The sequence below is a fragment of the Apium graveolens genome, chromosome 6, assembly GCF_009905375.1.
Source record: "Apium graveolens cultivar Ventura chromosome 6, ASM990537v1, whole genome shotgun sequence".
Lineage (NCBI taxonomy): Eukaryota > Viridiplantae > Streptophyta > Magnoliopsida > Apiales > Apiaceae > Apium > Apium graveolens.
This window is the reverse complement of record NC_133652.1, coordinates 117,317,619-117,333,714: the sequence shown is the minus strand read 5'-3', so window position 1 is coordinate 117,333,714 and position 16,096 is coordinate 117,317,619. Positions and strand designations below refer to the sequence as shown.

Below are 16,096 nucleotides of genomic sequence, written 5' to 3'. Positions count from 1 at the left end.
CTCTGGTGTTGAACCCCGGAGAAAGTGGCGTTCTGTGCCACTTTTGGAACATTTTGAATAGATGTGCTAAAAAACTGAACTTTCAGTTCAAATATGTTAAAAATGTCCGGAAGCCCTCATAGACCACCCCTCCCAGCGATTCATGATGATCATTTCACAAAATCTAAAGATTTTTTAATGCACTGATATCATTTTTTGGTCTAAAACATTTTCTATAAAAATTGATAAATTTAACTTAAAATTAATTAAGAGAAATGCTATTGTTATCGGTTATCTTCTCATTAGTGAAATAAATCTCTTGTGCATTAGCCTGAGTCTCACAAATAAAATAACGTCATATCATTTCATTAATTAATGAAATGCAAGAGCACGGTTGGATAACTCAATTGATTAAGAGTTTATCCTCTGTCGTTTCAGATAGTCATTTGTAAGGCTATAAATCATATTTGTCAAAAAAATTAATTAAATGAAGAGTCTCATAAATGAAATAACGTCATGTCATTTACTATCATTTTTTAATTATTTTTCGGAAAATGCAACATCGCTCATTAATTAAGGAAAACGTTTGAAGGCCCAAATATTGTTATAATTTTTTTCTCATATAATGTTATAAATGGTAAATTCTCTAATAATTACATGAACTTCGCGTGCACACACATGCACTCATGAAATAAAATTTTAATTTATCATGTCCACATCATTTTTTAACAATTTTGATAAAAATTCCAGGCTCCCTAGCACTCTTTATTAATTGATGATATCATTGGTAAGTCATAAGTCTACAATGCTCCTCAGTTGAAAATGGAAATAATAGAAAAAAGAGTAATGATAATTTTAAAAAATTTCTTCTAAACGCGTGCTTCCGGATTTTTTGGCGAGAGAAGAGAAATGATTGACGGAGAAAATTTTCTATAATTTTTCTCCAAAACATTTTTTCAAAAAATAAGATCACTTCTCTCACATTACTTTATTCTTTTTAATCACTTTATCTCATTTCCTCTCTCTTCTCTTCTCTTCCAAAAAATCTTCTAAGCACAGGGTCTTCTTTTTTTCCCTCTAAATGTGGGCTGGGTCCGAGCCGAAGAAACCTGCAATAAAATGCGCAACGGCGATCCAATCTTCATTCTTCCGGGACACCATCGGTGTAAAAACGAGGCCACTGAAGTTCTGGAAAGAAAACGTTATAAAAGAAGGTAAATAGTTCCCGTGAGTGAGATTGTTAAAAAGTGAAACCTTTTTCTTTGTTCTTTGACGCATTTATACATGTGCCAAATTCATGCCTAAACAAAGTGATTCTTCTTTTGACAATGATAGATCAAAAAATATTTTCCATTTAGTTTATTGAATTAAATTTTAATTTTACAATGTATGTCATGGTGTCGAGTTTATAAAAATAATTTAAAATAACATAACCACGAATATTGCGCTACGATTCCGGCTAAAATTCTTGTTACAAATATATATTATAAAAAATAACAACCAAATTAATATTAGCCAAAACTAATTATTTGGGAAAAATAATTATAGAAAAACACTAATCTATCTATCTATCTATATTATCTATACTATTATATTGAAAACGAAATAATGAAAGTTTAGTCGGTAGTCTGTCCAGTCACCCTAAATATAGTAATATTTAAAATAAAATACTCTCATAAATAGTTTAATATTTACAATAGAATTAAATAAATACAAATAGAATTATGATAGATATAATGGTATTGGTTTGAACAAAATAATATATAATATTCACTTGGGTTAGACTAAAAAAAATTATACTATTGATCAAATCATAAATAAAGAATAAAAATAAACTATATATAATTAGTTGAATTTGTAGCCTCAGACTAAATAATGAAGACTAATAAAAATTTGAATGGAAATTTGTTTGATCAATATAATGTCATTAGTCTAAAATAAAATAATAAACGGGCTAAAATATAATAAAAAATTTAGAAAAATTGTTTGGTCTATATTTTGTCATCAAGCTAAAATAAAATTATATATATTATCAATTCGGTCTAAAATAAAATAAATTCACCCCGAGCTCAAATAAAATTAAACAAAAAACTAAATATAATTAGCTGAATTTAGTTGATATGATAATCGGCTTGAGGCAAAAACCAAGTTTTTCTATCTCATGTTATGTTAAAACAAAATAATAAATATTACCGATCTGCCTAAAAAATATTTATCAAGAACATGTACCAAAATTATTCGTTAATGATAAAATTTGGTCAGATTCACTTTTATTTTCTCATACCAAGAAATCCTTTTTAATTTAAATAATAGTAACTACAAAAACACACACAAACAAATATTACCAATAAAAGGTGAAGAAGAAGATTACGCCTTTCTATTTTTTATGACACTTAGCCAAACCCAACAGGTATCCAGTTCATTCACCACTATTATAAATTGATTCACTTTCTGTACTAATAAAAAAAATAAGTATTGTAATAGAATTAAGTAAATAACGAATTTGAAGGTTTTTCCAAACTAACATATATATAAATAAATATACACACACATACCTCAATTAACACTTTTTGAATGATTTAGGGTTCATCATCTTCTCTTATCTGCACAAATAAAAAAAATATGAGTAAACATCAAAGCAGAAAACATGAAAAATTGAGATATGCGGGAAAAAACGGGAATCAAATAAAAATAAGATAATGAATTGAAGGCGTGGATGAGTATTATAGAATCAAAAAGATAAATAAGAATTCGAATTTTGAATTTAGATTTTGAGCGATGATAAAGTAGGTTGATTTCAGGTGTAAATAGGATCGATCAATTAAGATCAGTTGAAATGATAATGGGTTAATAGGTTATAATTGATTTAAATTTGAAAGATGCATGGATATATGTATAATATAAAGTTTTATGTGTAAGAAAATAAAATGGATCATGGGTAAATTTTATATGGGTAATATTAACATTTAAGATTATATAAATATAAATTCTTTTATTCTGCTTATGTAAACAAATTCTTCCTCCGCTAACGTGCATTATCTTTATTACGGGATGTCAAGAGTTTCACTCAAAATATTTGTTATTTTCTTTAATAATATATTTTTAATATCAATTTATATAAGATTCCCTCAAAATTTGATGAATAAAACTATGCTACGAATTATCAAAGGATTTATAACATAATCATGTGATTATACGAGAGTTCAAAGTCAATACTTTGAACTTTTGAAGACAGCAAGTAGCTGGAAATTTTTATTCACACTGCAATATTCAATTTCTCCAAACGTGATATTAATTCATACCTTGCCGGTTCCTGCAGGGACTTGAGAGCCTTAATAGTTAAAATGACAGTGCCCCAAACTTGAAGCTAAATTATCAGGTTTACAACAGCTTAAGGTCCTTATCATCCATCTAATATACATGGTCTCCTTTGAGTGTTCTACCAACCTTACCAATCATTATTAACTCCATCAGGGCTCAGTAGCAAAAAGTAAACTTAAATAATTGTTAAAATTCATTAAAAATTAGATAAAAATGTGCATGTTTTTGGTTGATCCTTGAGATGGTATCCTAGCTGTTAACCCTACAGATGTGCTGCAAGTCTTTTGCAATTTGTATGCAAGTCTGCAACCCTACAAATTGCAAATCACTTGCAAATTGCTTTTCTTAATGGCGGACAAGATATTAGAATCTGCATGTGATGATAGACAATTTACACGTAAAAACCAGCCATCAGGAAGCCATGGACCATAAGGTCGAGATCACTTTCTGCCTGTCGTGGCCCCTTCCCACTACAAAAAGATGGTCTTGTATTCTTACAGGTTTCCACATCTGCCAAAAACATCAAATCCATCTATAATTTTACAGCATAATAATACCTCATAATATCCTCGTGCATCTCATTTTTTGAGAATATTGATAAAATTAAGATGCACTGTACAAGTTTCTGTGGCGTAACTTGATGAGGAGACTCAGACGACCTGATCATAAGGATACATATGATTGGTGAACTACAGGGTCCCCGGAGGAAGAATGTATATCGAACTTTGTTAATTTTGGATTACAAGTCAAAGTTTGTAACGTGCTGTACATTTTAGCAATTTTTTCTGATTTTTAAATCAGAAAAAGTTTAGTCAAATAGCGATCTAAAGACGCGAAGATTCAAAAAGGGCCTCGCAGAGCACCCTGGTCATGAAGCTAGCAAAACTAGCAGAGAAGAAAAATGAAAAGAAAAGAGGATACTTGCCAAGATAAAAGCATGTAGAGAAAGAGCATAAAATAAAAAGATGCAATCACCTTGCATCAGAGAAGCCTCGACCTGCTTTCATGGCTTTTGTATAAATCTGTCTTTTGATAGACTAGACTCCCAGGGTTCTACTACAAGAAGTACAGCGACTACACAGCACGACTTTGCAAATTCCACAAATTCCTCTCTTTATCCAAATACTAGGTTCACAAACCATGAGAGTCTCCCTTCAGTGGCAGAATTATTTTCCAATTTTACCAAAGCTTACCCGCAATACTTGAAAACTTATCAAGCTGATCAAATCCGAGTGCAAGAATATTATCATCTCTCAAACCATGTATGCTTTGATTACATTGGCCATGGACTCTTTTCATATGGCCAGAAACAAAGCCATCACTCTGCAACTTCAGTTGCCTCTACTTCAGCTTCTGCTCCTTCAACGCAGTTTTCTATAGGTTCTGGTGTGCCCTTCTTTCATATTTTAAACAAGTCAGCAAACTTGTACTCTAAGATACACTATGGTGGACAAGAATCAGAATTTGATTCTATTATGAGAAAGAGAATAACAAGCTTTATGAACATTTCTGAAGATGAGTATTCTATGGTGTTTACTGCCAACCAATCATCTGCTTTTAAGATTTTAGCAGAAAGTTATCCTTTCTGGTCTAATAGAGAGATTCTGACTGTCTATGATTTTGAGAATGAAGCCGTAGAGATGATGATTGATTGCTCTAAGCAGAAAGGTGCCAAAGTAATGTCAGCTAAATTCTCATGGCCCAAAATGAGTATTCACTCCAAAAACTTGAAGAAGATGATAGTAAGTAAAAACAAGAACAGAAAAAGGGGTTTATTTGTTTTCCCTCTACAATCGAAAATGACTGGAGCTCGGTATTCTTATCAATGGTTAAGCATAGCACAGGAAAATGGGTGGCATGTTTTGCTTGATGCTACTGCTTCAGGAGCAAAGGACATGGAGACTTTGGGCCTCTCCTTCTTCAGACCAGATTTTCTATTTTGCTCCTTTTACAAGATTTTTGGGGAAAACCCATCAGGTTTCGGCTGTCTGTTCGTGAAAAAGTCTAGTGCTTCAGTGTTTAAGAGTTCCAAAACCAAGACTATAGGTATTGTTAGTCTTTTGCCATCTACTAGACATGGTCAATATTTAGACAAATCATCTAGCTTTGACATAGATGAAGAACAGCAACCATCACCAGCTGAACCAACAAAAGTTAATTTGGCTTTCTCAAGTACATCCACTGGTCTAGTGTCAGTTCAGCACAATGAAGAAATCACAGAGGTGCAAAACCTACAGAAAGGCAATATAAAACAAGAGCAAGAATCAGATTCTCAAATTACAGAACTAAATAAGCCCATCGACATGAACCAATTTGGAAATACAGATGCAACCACAAGCGGATATTCAGAAATTGAATTAAGAGGCTTGAATCATGCAGATTCATTGGGCTTAATACTTATCCGTAACAGATCAAGGTACCTAATCAATTGGCTGATAAATGCATTGATGAGTCTCCAACACCCACATTCAGAATTTGGGATTCCCTTGGTCATTATATATGGACCAAAAGTAAGATTCGACCGAGGACCAGCCCTGGCATTCAACATATTCGACTGGAAAGGAGAAAAGGTTGATCCTGCACTTGTACAGAAGCTAGCTGATAGAAACAACATTTCGCTTGGTTTTGGATTATTGAAAAACATTTGGTTCCCAGATAGGCACGAGGAAGGAAATACCTTGCTGCACACAAGAACTCCAGAGCGCAACAAACTTTTAAAGAATAAGAAAGAGAAATTCAATGTAAGTTTATCTGTCGTAACAGCTTCACTCGGGATATTGACAAACTTTGAAGACACTTATAGGCTCTGGGCATTTGCGTCTAAGTTCCTCGATGCAGACTTCGTGGAGAAAGAGAGATGGAGGTACACTGCTCTCAATCAAAGGACCATTGAGGTGTAAGCTATATACAACACAGATATAATTTTCATTCTTTCACACATTGTATGCATATTTTTTGTTTTGAGATGAGCATAAAACGGCTGATGTATACCCTTCAAATTGCTAAAAGTACCTCATGCTATGTACTAAATTATTTGACTTCACATGCAAAACACTACAGAGTACAGATACTAATCATACATGGAGATGAGATTGGGGGTTGGGAAATAGTGAGAATCAAGGGCTCAAGATCATTGATTTTCATTGTGAAAATTTGAAAATAAAGTTTGCTAGTATTTTCTCTCTGAAGTTTTTTCACATCTTTGTAGTTTGTGGTTGCACTGGATAATTATGCCATCATTTTTAAAACAGTGTAAAGATTAGTCGAGGGGATGACTACATAACTGGATTATATATGTAAATAACAAGACACTTGTTTCTAGTTCCCAAGAAACTATTTAGTTTTATAGAGACTCTGCAAACTGAGTACAGCATTTATAAAGAAATCCAACATACATTAGTCCAAACTCCACGCAATCGGACTCTATCTGCTGATTCTTATTGATAACCAAATTGAATACAACACATAAAAACATTTAGTACACTATTAATAAATCATACACACTGCAAGGGATCTGTGATTTTTCCAACCCCCCGCAAACCAATATTAAACAGCATATAACAAAACTTTGAACCTGTCTCAAGCCACAGTGGTCTTCTGATTCGGCTTGAACACATATTTAATGAGGGACTCTTTGATGGATAAGAGTTCTGGGAATTCCGTCTTCAGCTTGGAGGCATCAAGTTCATTGTTGCTCCTCGGTGCGATGATAACTTTCGCCTGCTCTTCAAGATTAAAATTTTTCCAAGTAAATTTTGGGTCAATGTAATCCCTATACATCTCTAGAATCTCATTGTGGCTGACTACTCCCGGGTTTGTGAAATTCCAGATTCCAGTAAGGTTTCGCTTTGCCATCTCGATTGAAATGGGGAGGAGTTCATCCAAGATTGTCATCGAGTTTGGTATATTGACCACTTTATCATATCGGGTGATCTTTGTGATAAAGTTGCGGGGGTTGGATAAATCAGATGTGATCGGCATCCTGACACGTAGAGTGCATACATTTGCATAGTTTCTAAGCAAATCTTCCACCTTCAACAACAATGGAAAATGTACAATGATTAGAGAAATCAGAATCATATTAAAGCAATAGAACTAGAGGGCAATTTAATTTAGCACAGCAACATCCCTAAGCTAGTTTGCAATGCAGAACTATTCAATGTAATGGTTATGGACTACTCAACTGCCAATGCGGAATATAAGAGATCAATCCTTTATTAGATACGAAATTCAACACTCTCTTTGTTCTTTAAAGACTTCAAGTTAATAACTCCACTAATGAACTTAAGAAAATATTTATCTATAAGTGGTGCCTTGATTTCATTACATTGTGTTGACACTAGTGACTGGTAGAGTTCAAACTACACATTTCCAATTAAAATCTTTGTAACTACCAAATCTGTAGAAAGCTACTCTAGCAGATCTTGCTAAATGCAAACAGGACCAGTGCCTCAAAATCAAGCAAAATTTAATTCTATCAATCACTATACAAAAAGCAGATTCAGAACACCGTACATCCCCATTCAAGACAATCTAAACACAGAAAATCCAAATACAAATTGAAGAGCAAAGAAAAACACACAAACTCGGATACAAGATTGCATCAACACTCCAGATCCCAGAAGACAAACTAAATCACTACACTACACTAATCAAATCCATACATGATTCAGCACAGTCATATTAAGTTCAAGAACACTATGATCAGTCAAAATAATTTCAGTAGTTCAAGATCTTCTTGTGAGCACACATATAAAAACTAAACACCCACCATAATTCATGTATCAATGCACATACAGAGACAGACAGAGAGAGATATATAACACTCATAATTAATGTATCAACTACACAGAGAGGGAGAGGGGGGGGGAGAGAGAGGGAGAGAGGGAGAGAGAGAGCGAGGGGGAGAGGGAGAGGGAGAGGGAGGGGGGAGGGGGGGGGGGAAAGAGAGAGAGAGAGAGAGAGAGAGAGAGAGAGAGAGAGAGAGAGAGAGAGAGAGAGACTAAACACTCATAATTCATGTATCAACTACACAGAGAGGGGGGAGGGGGAAATTAAAAATCATAAAAGTTGCAAACTTTATGAAATCAAGAATCAAGAAATATACCATAGCCTTAGTCTTGGAATAATAAGAACCAATAAAATTAGGAGTATCTTCCTCCTTAAATCCAATACCAGAGCCTTCAGGATGAGCATCATCATACTCAAAAATACACCCAGTTGCAAAATTAACCACAATCAACCCCTTTTCATTACACACATCAGCCAGTGTCAAAGTACCCACCACATTAGCCCTTATAGTCTCCACCTTATGTGACTCACACCAATCAACATTTGGCCTCCCAGTCACACCTGCAGCGTTAAAAACATGGGTGGGCTTGACAGTGGCTATGTCATTTTCAATGGAAGCTCGATTTTCAAGACGCCCAGAGCCATATGAGTAGCTGATGCCTTGGGCCTCGCAGAGCTTGCCAAGAAGCCCACCAATCCAACCAGTGCGACCATAGATCAAGAAGTTTAGTGGGGTGTTATTGGCTGGAAAACCCATGGAGAGAGAGAGAGAGAGAGAGAGAGAGAGAGATACAAGGGTGGAGGAGAAGTGTGTGTTTGTGTGTATGTATAGTTGGAAGGTGAGATTGGATCTGAGTTGCATACAATGTCAGTCATTTATACGTCATTGTGTTTTGTCGCCTTGTCGGAATTAGTGAGCAACGTATATTAATTTTAATTTTTTTATAATAATAATTGAGATGTTTATGAAATATTAGTGTGTTTAAAATTTTAGAATTACAAGCATTATACCCGTTACATAGACTTTAGTTTGAAATTTATTAATATTAATTTTTTATATTTAAATTATTTAACTTTTTTTGAATATTATTAAATAAATGTTTATATTTCAGAGGTATACATACTTACAAATAATTAAATTTAATAACTTATGCTTATGATATATATTATTGTATATACTCCATCCATCCCTCCCAAATATTTATATTTGGGTTGGGTACAAAGTTTAAAAAAATATTAAAATAGTGAAGTAAAATTAAAAAAATTGAGTAAAATAATGAGACCGACTAATATTATATATATAAAGTGGGTATAGTGCCGAAAAGTAGTGAATGTAGTTATTTTAAAAATTATAAAAAATTTATTATTTTTAAAATTTTTTGAAATGTAAATAATTAGAAGAAATATCTCAAAAATATATATTAAGTGCCCTCGGAATTTGATTTAATCTGTAATTTGATTTAGCAAAGACTATGTACATGTTGTACATGTGTTCCTATTTGCTACATATATTAATGTAATATATAATTTATATTTTTATATATGTACTTATTCTCAAATATTCTAAATAGTCGTTTGTTCAACCTTATTTAATTAAAAAATAATAATCTTTTTGACACTTTTATTAAGCTCTACTTTAATCCGTAATCAGTATTTTTATTTTTAGTAGACTATCAGGGGAATCTAAAACTCAAATAGCTACCTTAAATTTTCATTCAATGAAATTTCTAGGCTTGTAGCATTTTTTAATATTTTAATAATTATTTAAATATTTGGTTTTTTTATTTAGTGATTTGAACTATTAGGAGGTTTAATTAGTATCTAGGAATTATTTTTAGGTGGGTTTGAGTTATGTCGTGAAAGAATAAGATGAAGTTCAATATATATTTCAGTAAAAAATAATGAAAAAAATAACAACTTTTTAGTAAAGAGAAACAAGAATACCGGTTGTCAGGGCAGATGGTTGAAAAATAACGTTTTCAATATTCAGCCCAAAAATGCGTAACAGTGAATATCCAAAAGTTACTATCTGAAATTAGTTTTGTACTATCTACCAATGCCATAATAATCCTACATATGCTGGCAAAAAAAAAAAAAAAATCCTACCATAAATGCGTACCCAGGAATACCTAAAACTCAATTGCGTGTCCTCTATCTCAGGGTGTACGCGGTTCGGATCGGATCGGATCAGTTTTGGGGTAAAAGTCGAACCAAACCGCGAAGAGCGGTTTTAAAAAATTGTCATCCGCAACCGTAGGAATCAATAGAAAAGGCAAATCCCTTATGGGTTAACCGCGTCATTTGCGGTTGCGAATTTGCGGTTATTGCGGATCGGTTTGCGGTTCAACCACTTATTTTAAAATAATTAATAATTTAAAAAAAAAAATTTGGAATATTAATAAATTGAAGTTTAAGTTACGTGATAAATTACATTCAAAAATAAAATATAAACTAATGCTCCGTGTGGAGTAAGGATATTAAAAACATACAAAAATGTGGAGGCGAAAGAAAAAAAAAAAGAAAATGATAAAAAAAATTACATGTAGATTATATTTTTCATTTGTTTGGTTATATATCTTATAATGATTGTAAATTTGATTAATGAAGTCTTAACATTAACCTAAGATTAGTTGATAAATGTGTATACTTATTAATTTATATGATATCAACTACATTTTTGGAAATATATTTTATTATAAAGATATGTTACGAGTTGCGGTTGCGGTTTTGCGATTTTCAAGAATTTAAAACCGCATTCAAACCGCGAATGAGCGGTTTTTAAAATTTAAATCCACAACCAACCCGCGTTTCGCGATTATCCGCAAATGCGGTTCGGTTGCGAGCGGTTGAGCGGTTGGATGCGGTTGAGCGGTTTATTTGTACAGCCCTACTGTATCCTGCAGTTGGAGAATAATAATTGTTTCGATATTCGTGATAGTATAATAAATATAAAAATTCCCAAACTCTAAGTTCTCCCAAGTTTTGTTTCAAAGGATACCCATCTTGATTTTGCGTAATCTGTTTTGACTAAATATAATAATTCCATAATACCCAATCTCTAATTGCGTCTCACTTTTTTAAAATAAAAAAAACTTCAATCCATCCAAATTGCTTATGCGTATTATGCATTAGTCTAATTACAAATGCGTATTACTCGATACCCCAATATAAAATACGTATTATATCCGGTATTTTCTGCATGCTGAGCAACAATTGTTATTCTCCTCATTAGAATCTAAAAAATCATCATTTTCGTACTTAATGTCAGAATTCTGTTAAGATAACATTCATAAAAAAATTAATAAGAAGACCAAACTAAATTTTATGTTATATCACTAATTAACTTAGTTTTAACCAAAAGACATGGTTAGCAATCGAGTAAGGTGGATAAATATATTATAATTGATTATTAATAAATTTGAAGGAAAAAATGAGAACCAAGAATGGTTGAAAATTATTGTGAAAAATGATAAAATAAGTAAACAGGTTAATATGGTCGAGTATTGTTTACTTTCAAATTTTCGGTTACTTTGGAGAAGAAGGTGTGGGCGCATAAAATTAATAATTCATTGACTTGTATGATAGTAGATATGTTCGATAAAGTAAACTTAAATGGTTAAATGTAAAATTAAACCCAATATTTTTAAAATGAGCATATTCAAATAAAAACAATGATTTTGATAAATTACAATTTAATACTTATTTGACTCTTGAAGTGATCAATTTATCCCAAATTTAACTAAAATTTAAAAATATTTTTTCACATTAAAAAACTGAAAGATACATTTGAAGTAGATTCGATAATCTTTTTAATGATACATTTCTCATAAAAATTTAAATTACATAACATATTTAATTTTCAGTAAAGTTCGGTATATTTAACTGGAAAAAATTAAATAGGACATTTAATTTAGGACGGAGGGGTATAGTATTAAATAAAGTGTATGTAGTATAAATATAGTTCGTAATTGGAGAAGGTAGATACATGTATTTTAATTTATACGTGAAAAGTTGAAAATTGGTAGAAGGTGATAAATAAATATACTGGATAATTAAGAAATGAAGAAGAATAAAAAAATAGGTGAATGATAATTACGAAACGTGGAAGAGAGAAAATAAGTGGATAGAGGGGGTAATTGAGAAATGGGGAAGAAAGAGAATAAGTGGTGGGTGTTGTGCAAGACATGCATGTACCTTAATAAGACTAAGACAATCTGTCAACCCTAAGTAAGTTGTATTGTTATCTAAATTTGTATTTTGTACTTGTAACACTTATAGTCTGTAAAAATGTCAAAGGAGCAAACTGAAGTCTTTTTCTATAAACAGTGTCAAGCCTAAGAATAATATCTGGAAGAAGATCAAGAAGATCATGCCTCAGAAGAATTATGAAGAAGTTTGGAGTTGAATAATCTGTTTTATGAAAAATATTCTAAGTCAAGATATCTAAAAGTCACAGATTTAGTGTTATAGAGAAGTCATTCGAGAATTCCAGAATGACTTATAGAGAACTCAGGAAAGCTTATAGAGAACTCAGAGATATCGACAAGCCAAATTGAAGACATGGAGATTGGAGATAGCAACAAGTCATTTCTTCACTAGAGAACTCAGAGTTATGGACAAATCAACATTCATTAGAGAACTCTGAGTTATCGATAAGTCAAATTCCACTAGAGAACTCAGAGATATCGATAATCCAAAATTCACTAGAGAACTCTGAGTTGTCGATAAGTCAAATTTGACTAGAGAATCCTGAGTTATCGATAAGTCAATAAACCATTAGAGAACTCAGAGATATCGATAAGTCAAAGTGAAGATATGAAGACTAGAGATCTCTACAAGCCAAATTCTCTTATAGAGAACTCAGAGACCTCTACAAGTCAAATTTAATATGGTGTATTAGAGATCTCGATAAGGCAATATACTTATCGAGATGTCAAGTTCTCTATAGACCAAATGGAGATCTCGAGGTAAAATCTCAAAGTACAAAATTGCATATCAGTTCAATATCCAAGATTAACAATCAACAAACAATCCAAACTACTGGATTGACAAGTCTACAAAAAGCAGTTTGAAGGATGTGCAAGATTAATGGTGAAGATTAATTGACAAAGGAAGATCAAGATAATCACAGGATGCTAAAGATATGCTAAGCCAGAAATATAAGATCTACTTTTCTATAAATGGAAATGACAAGTGACTCTTTACTAAAGCTAATAGCATGTCTTATTGTACACTCTGTAAACCAGCAGTTAACTAAAAATTATAAATTTAACACTGGTCCTTTAGTCAGGTGTAACAATTTAGATAGATAATCTTGTAACACTCTCAAGTAGAAGCTAAGCTCTTTATCAACAAAGAGCCTAGAAATTTTGTAGCAAAATATTCTTAATTTTAATATAAAATTAAGTAAGTTTTGAAGATCTGTGTTCTTTATTTCTGCAAGCTTAATTTCTGCATGAACACATTTTTACTACAAGATTTAATTTACTTTGTTTAACCATAAAAGATTCAAAAGAAAAGCTCCAAAATAGTAAAATACATTCACCCCCCTCTGTGTGTTATTCATTTCCTAACAAGTGATATCAGAGCAAAATTTAAAAGTAAACAGATTCAAGATCTTGGAAGAATGAATACACAGAAAATCAGTAGCATCAAAATTCCTACCTTTGACAAAGCTAACTACACTCTTTGGAAAAAGAAAATGTTGTTGTTTATCAGGATGGCCAATCCACTCTATATTCAGATACTAAAAAATGGGCCCTTCATTCCTATGGTTGGAGTTGTAGAATCAACAGATGGTGATATGGTCATTCCAACCCATTATGCTCCAAAAGATCCTTCTGAGTATTCTGAGCCTGAAAAGGAGAAAGTTTCCCTGGATAGTGGCTTGCAATTGATATTGATTGAGTCACTTGACAATGTGATGTACAACAACATTCTCAACTGTGACACTGCCAAGCATATATGGGAAAAGATTGAAATACCCTGTGAGGGAACTGAGGAAGTTAGATCAAATCAAAGAAGGATACTGATTTCATAGTATGAGGGTTTCATGGCCAAGCCAAATGAAAGTATTACAAATGTGTTTGAAAGGTTCAACAAGCTGATAAATGACTTGCAGCTCCATAAAAAATTCTATAAAGCTGAAGAGGTGAACTTGAAGTTCTTGCTTACTCTCCCTGATCATCTGGAACAGAAAATCTCAGCAATCAGGGAAGGGAGAGACTTGAGTAGAATAACACTGGAAGTTCTATATGAAATTATCAAAACATATGAACTAGAAATGATTCAAAGGAAATCACTGAGATCTGGTCAGGGACATATTGTAGATGGCTCAAGTGCTTTAATTGTTAATGAAAGCCAAACATCTATTAATGAGCCAAGATCTCAAACTCTAGTTGTTTCAACAAGTGAGCAAAGAACAAATCATTCACAGGAACAAGTCATTCTGGAATTGGAAGAAGATGAGTTCTACACTCTTGATGAACTAGATGAGCTAGATCAGTCAATGACTTATTTGGCTAGAAAATTCTCTAACATTAGAGTAAAGAAGCCAAGATTTTTCAAGGATAAAGGACATTCTTTCAATAAAGACAGCAACTGGAAAGGAAAAGGGAAGTACACTTCTGATATCAAGAATGGTTACAAAACTGGATCTGTTGACAGATCTAAGATAAGGTGCTACAACTGTGATGAGTTGGACCATTTTGCTACAGAATACAGGAAACCCAAGAAAGCAAAGAAGGATGTTAGAAATATGTTGTGTACTTGATGATAAGCTAAACAAAATATCTTAGTAGATTTAACTTAGTGAATTTTGTAGCACCCGACAGATGATCAATTATAGTCCCGACGGATGATTCAATATAGTCCCGACGAATGGCTAATTTTTATCCACCGGGTGAGTAGCTTATGCAACAATAAGTACTATAGCACATTTCTGCAAATAACTTTGTATAGATTCTGTAGTAGCTTATGAATCATGTAGACTGCTAGTAGATGTGCAGAATAGGTTGATTAAATATAAATATAAGATGTCTTGTAATTATGCACAAATGAAATGGAGTCAAGTGATAAATAGATACCCGACGGATGATCAACAAAGCTACCCGATGGATGATCAACAAGGCTACCCGACAGATAACAAGCATGTACCCGACAGATAATCAATTCAAATATCTGTTGACAGTGACAACACAATCACATGCGTCGAGTGTTTGCAAAAGGAATGTGGCAGCCTGTTAAGCAGGGTTTTGAGAACAAAGAAGCATTACCGTTTTCATGCTATATTGAAGATATTCAAAGATATTGGAATAGTGTAGTGAAGCAGCATGGCGTTAGACTTGATAGGTTTTATTTTATTATCTTGTCTTATTACTATGTAAACTTGGTGATATATAAACCAAGTGTAGCAAGTAGAATAATAACAAAAAATAGACTAAGCAAATACATTTTCAGAGAAACATTTGTAAGCTGTATCTTGTAGCATTTCTCTGTAAGTTTAGTGTTGGATTTTAATCGCAGCGGAAGCATGGTAAAACACTTTTACACATATAAAATCCAAATAAAAGCATATAAATCGTGATTAAAACATATGAATCGATTACTAACCTTTAATAGCGATCCAAAAGCAACGATCGGAGATCCTTAGCAGCTGCTCCTCAAACGTGAAGCACTCCACCGGTATCCACCAAGAAAACGATGCTAAGGAGGAGGAGGAGGTGGAGAGAATTAGGTTTTTCTAAAAATTTTGGGTTAGAATAAAAATAGGGTTTATAATAGTATATTTATAGGCAAAATTTTTAGCTGAAATTTTCCCATAAAATATTATTATTATTAACCCTTTATTATTCACATTAATAATTAAAACATCTTTTAATTATTAATCCTTTTTCTAAACACTTTAGAAATAATTCTCTCTCTTGATTTAATTTCCAAAAATTAAATTCTTAATTAATAATATTAAGAACTTTTCTTAATTAATTTATAATCAATTAAATCTCAT

The 16,096-nt window shown here is 32.5% G+C and overlaps 2 protein-coding genes across 2 annotated transcripts; one reads left to right on the top strand and one right to left on the bottom strand.

Annotated features, from left to right (window-relative positions):
* The first annotated feature begins 4,265 nt into the window (after positions 1–4,265).
* LOC141665409 (uncharacterized) lies at positions 4,266–6,200 on the top strand. The gene has a single exon (XM_074471394.1). It carries the CDS (start codon positions 4,266–4,268, stop codon positions 6,198–6,200), a length of 1,935 nt encoding a protein of 644 aa, XP_074327495.1.
* Positions 6,201–6,707: 507 nt separating this feature from the next.
* On the bottom strand, positions 6,708–8,940 carry LOC141667130 (bifunctional dTDP-4-dehydrorhamnose 3,5-epimerase/dTDP-4-dehydrorhamnose reductase-like). The gene is made up of 2 exons (XM_074473501.1): positions 8,408–8,940; positions 6,708–7,332 (listed from the first exon to the last, which is right to left on the bottom strand). The coding sequence occupies exons 1-2, from the start codon at positions 8,846–8,848 to the stop codon at positions 6,880–6,882; spliced, it is 894 nt and encodes a 297-aa protein (XP_074329602.1). The 5' UTR covers positions 8,849–8,940; the 3' UTR covers positions 6,708–6,879.
* Positions 8,941–16,096: the final 7,156 nt, after the last annotated feature.

Coding starts and splice junctions, on each gene's coding strand:
- LOC141665409 (XM_074471394.1), top strand. CDS start 4,266: ATGCAATCACCTTGCATCAGAGAAGCCTCGACCTGCTTTCATGGCTTT.
- LOC141667130 (XM_074473501.1), bottom strand. CDS start 8,848: ATGGGTTTTCCAGCCAATAACACCCCACTAAACTTCTTGATCTATGGT. Junction 7,333..8,407: donor ATTCCAAGACTAAGGCTATG/GTATATTTCTTG, acceptor TTGTTGTTGAAG/GTGGAAGATTTGCTTAGAAA.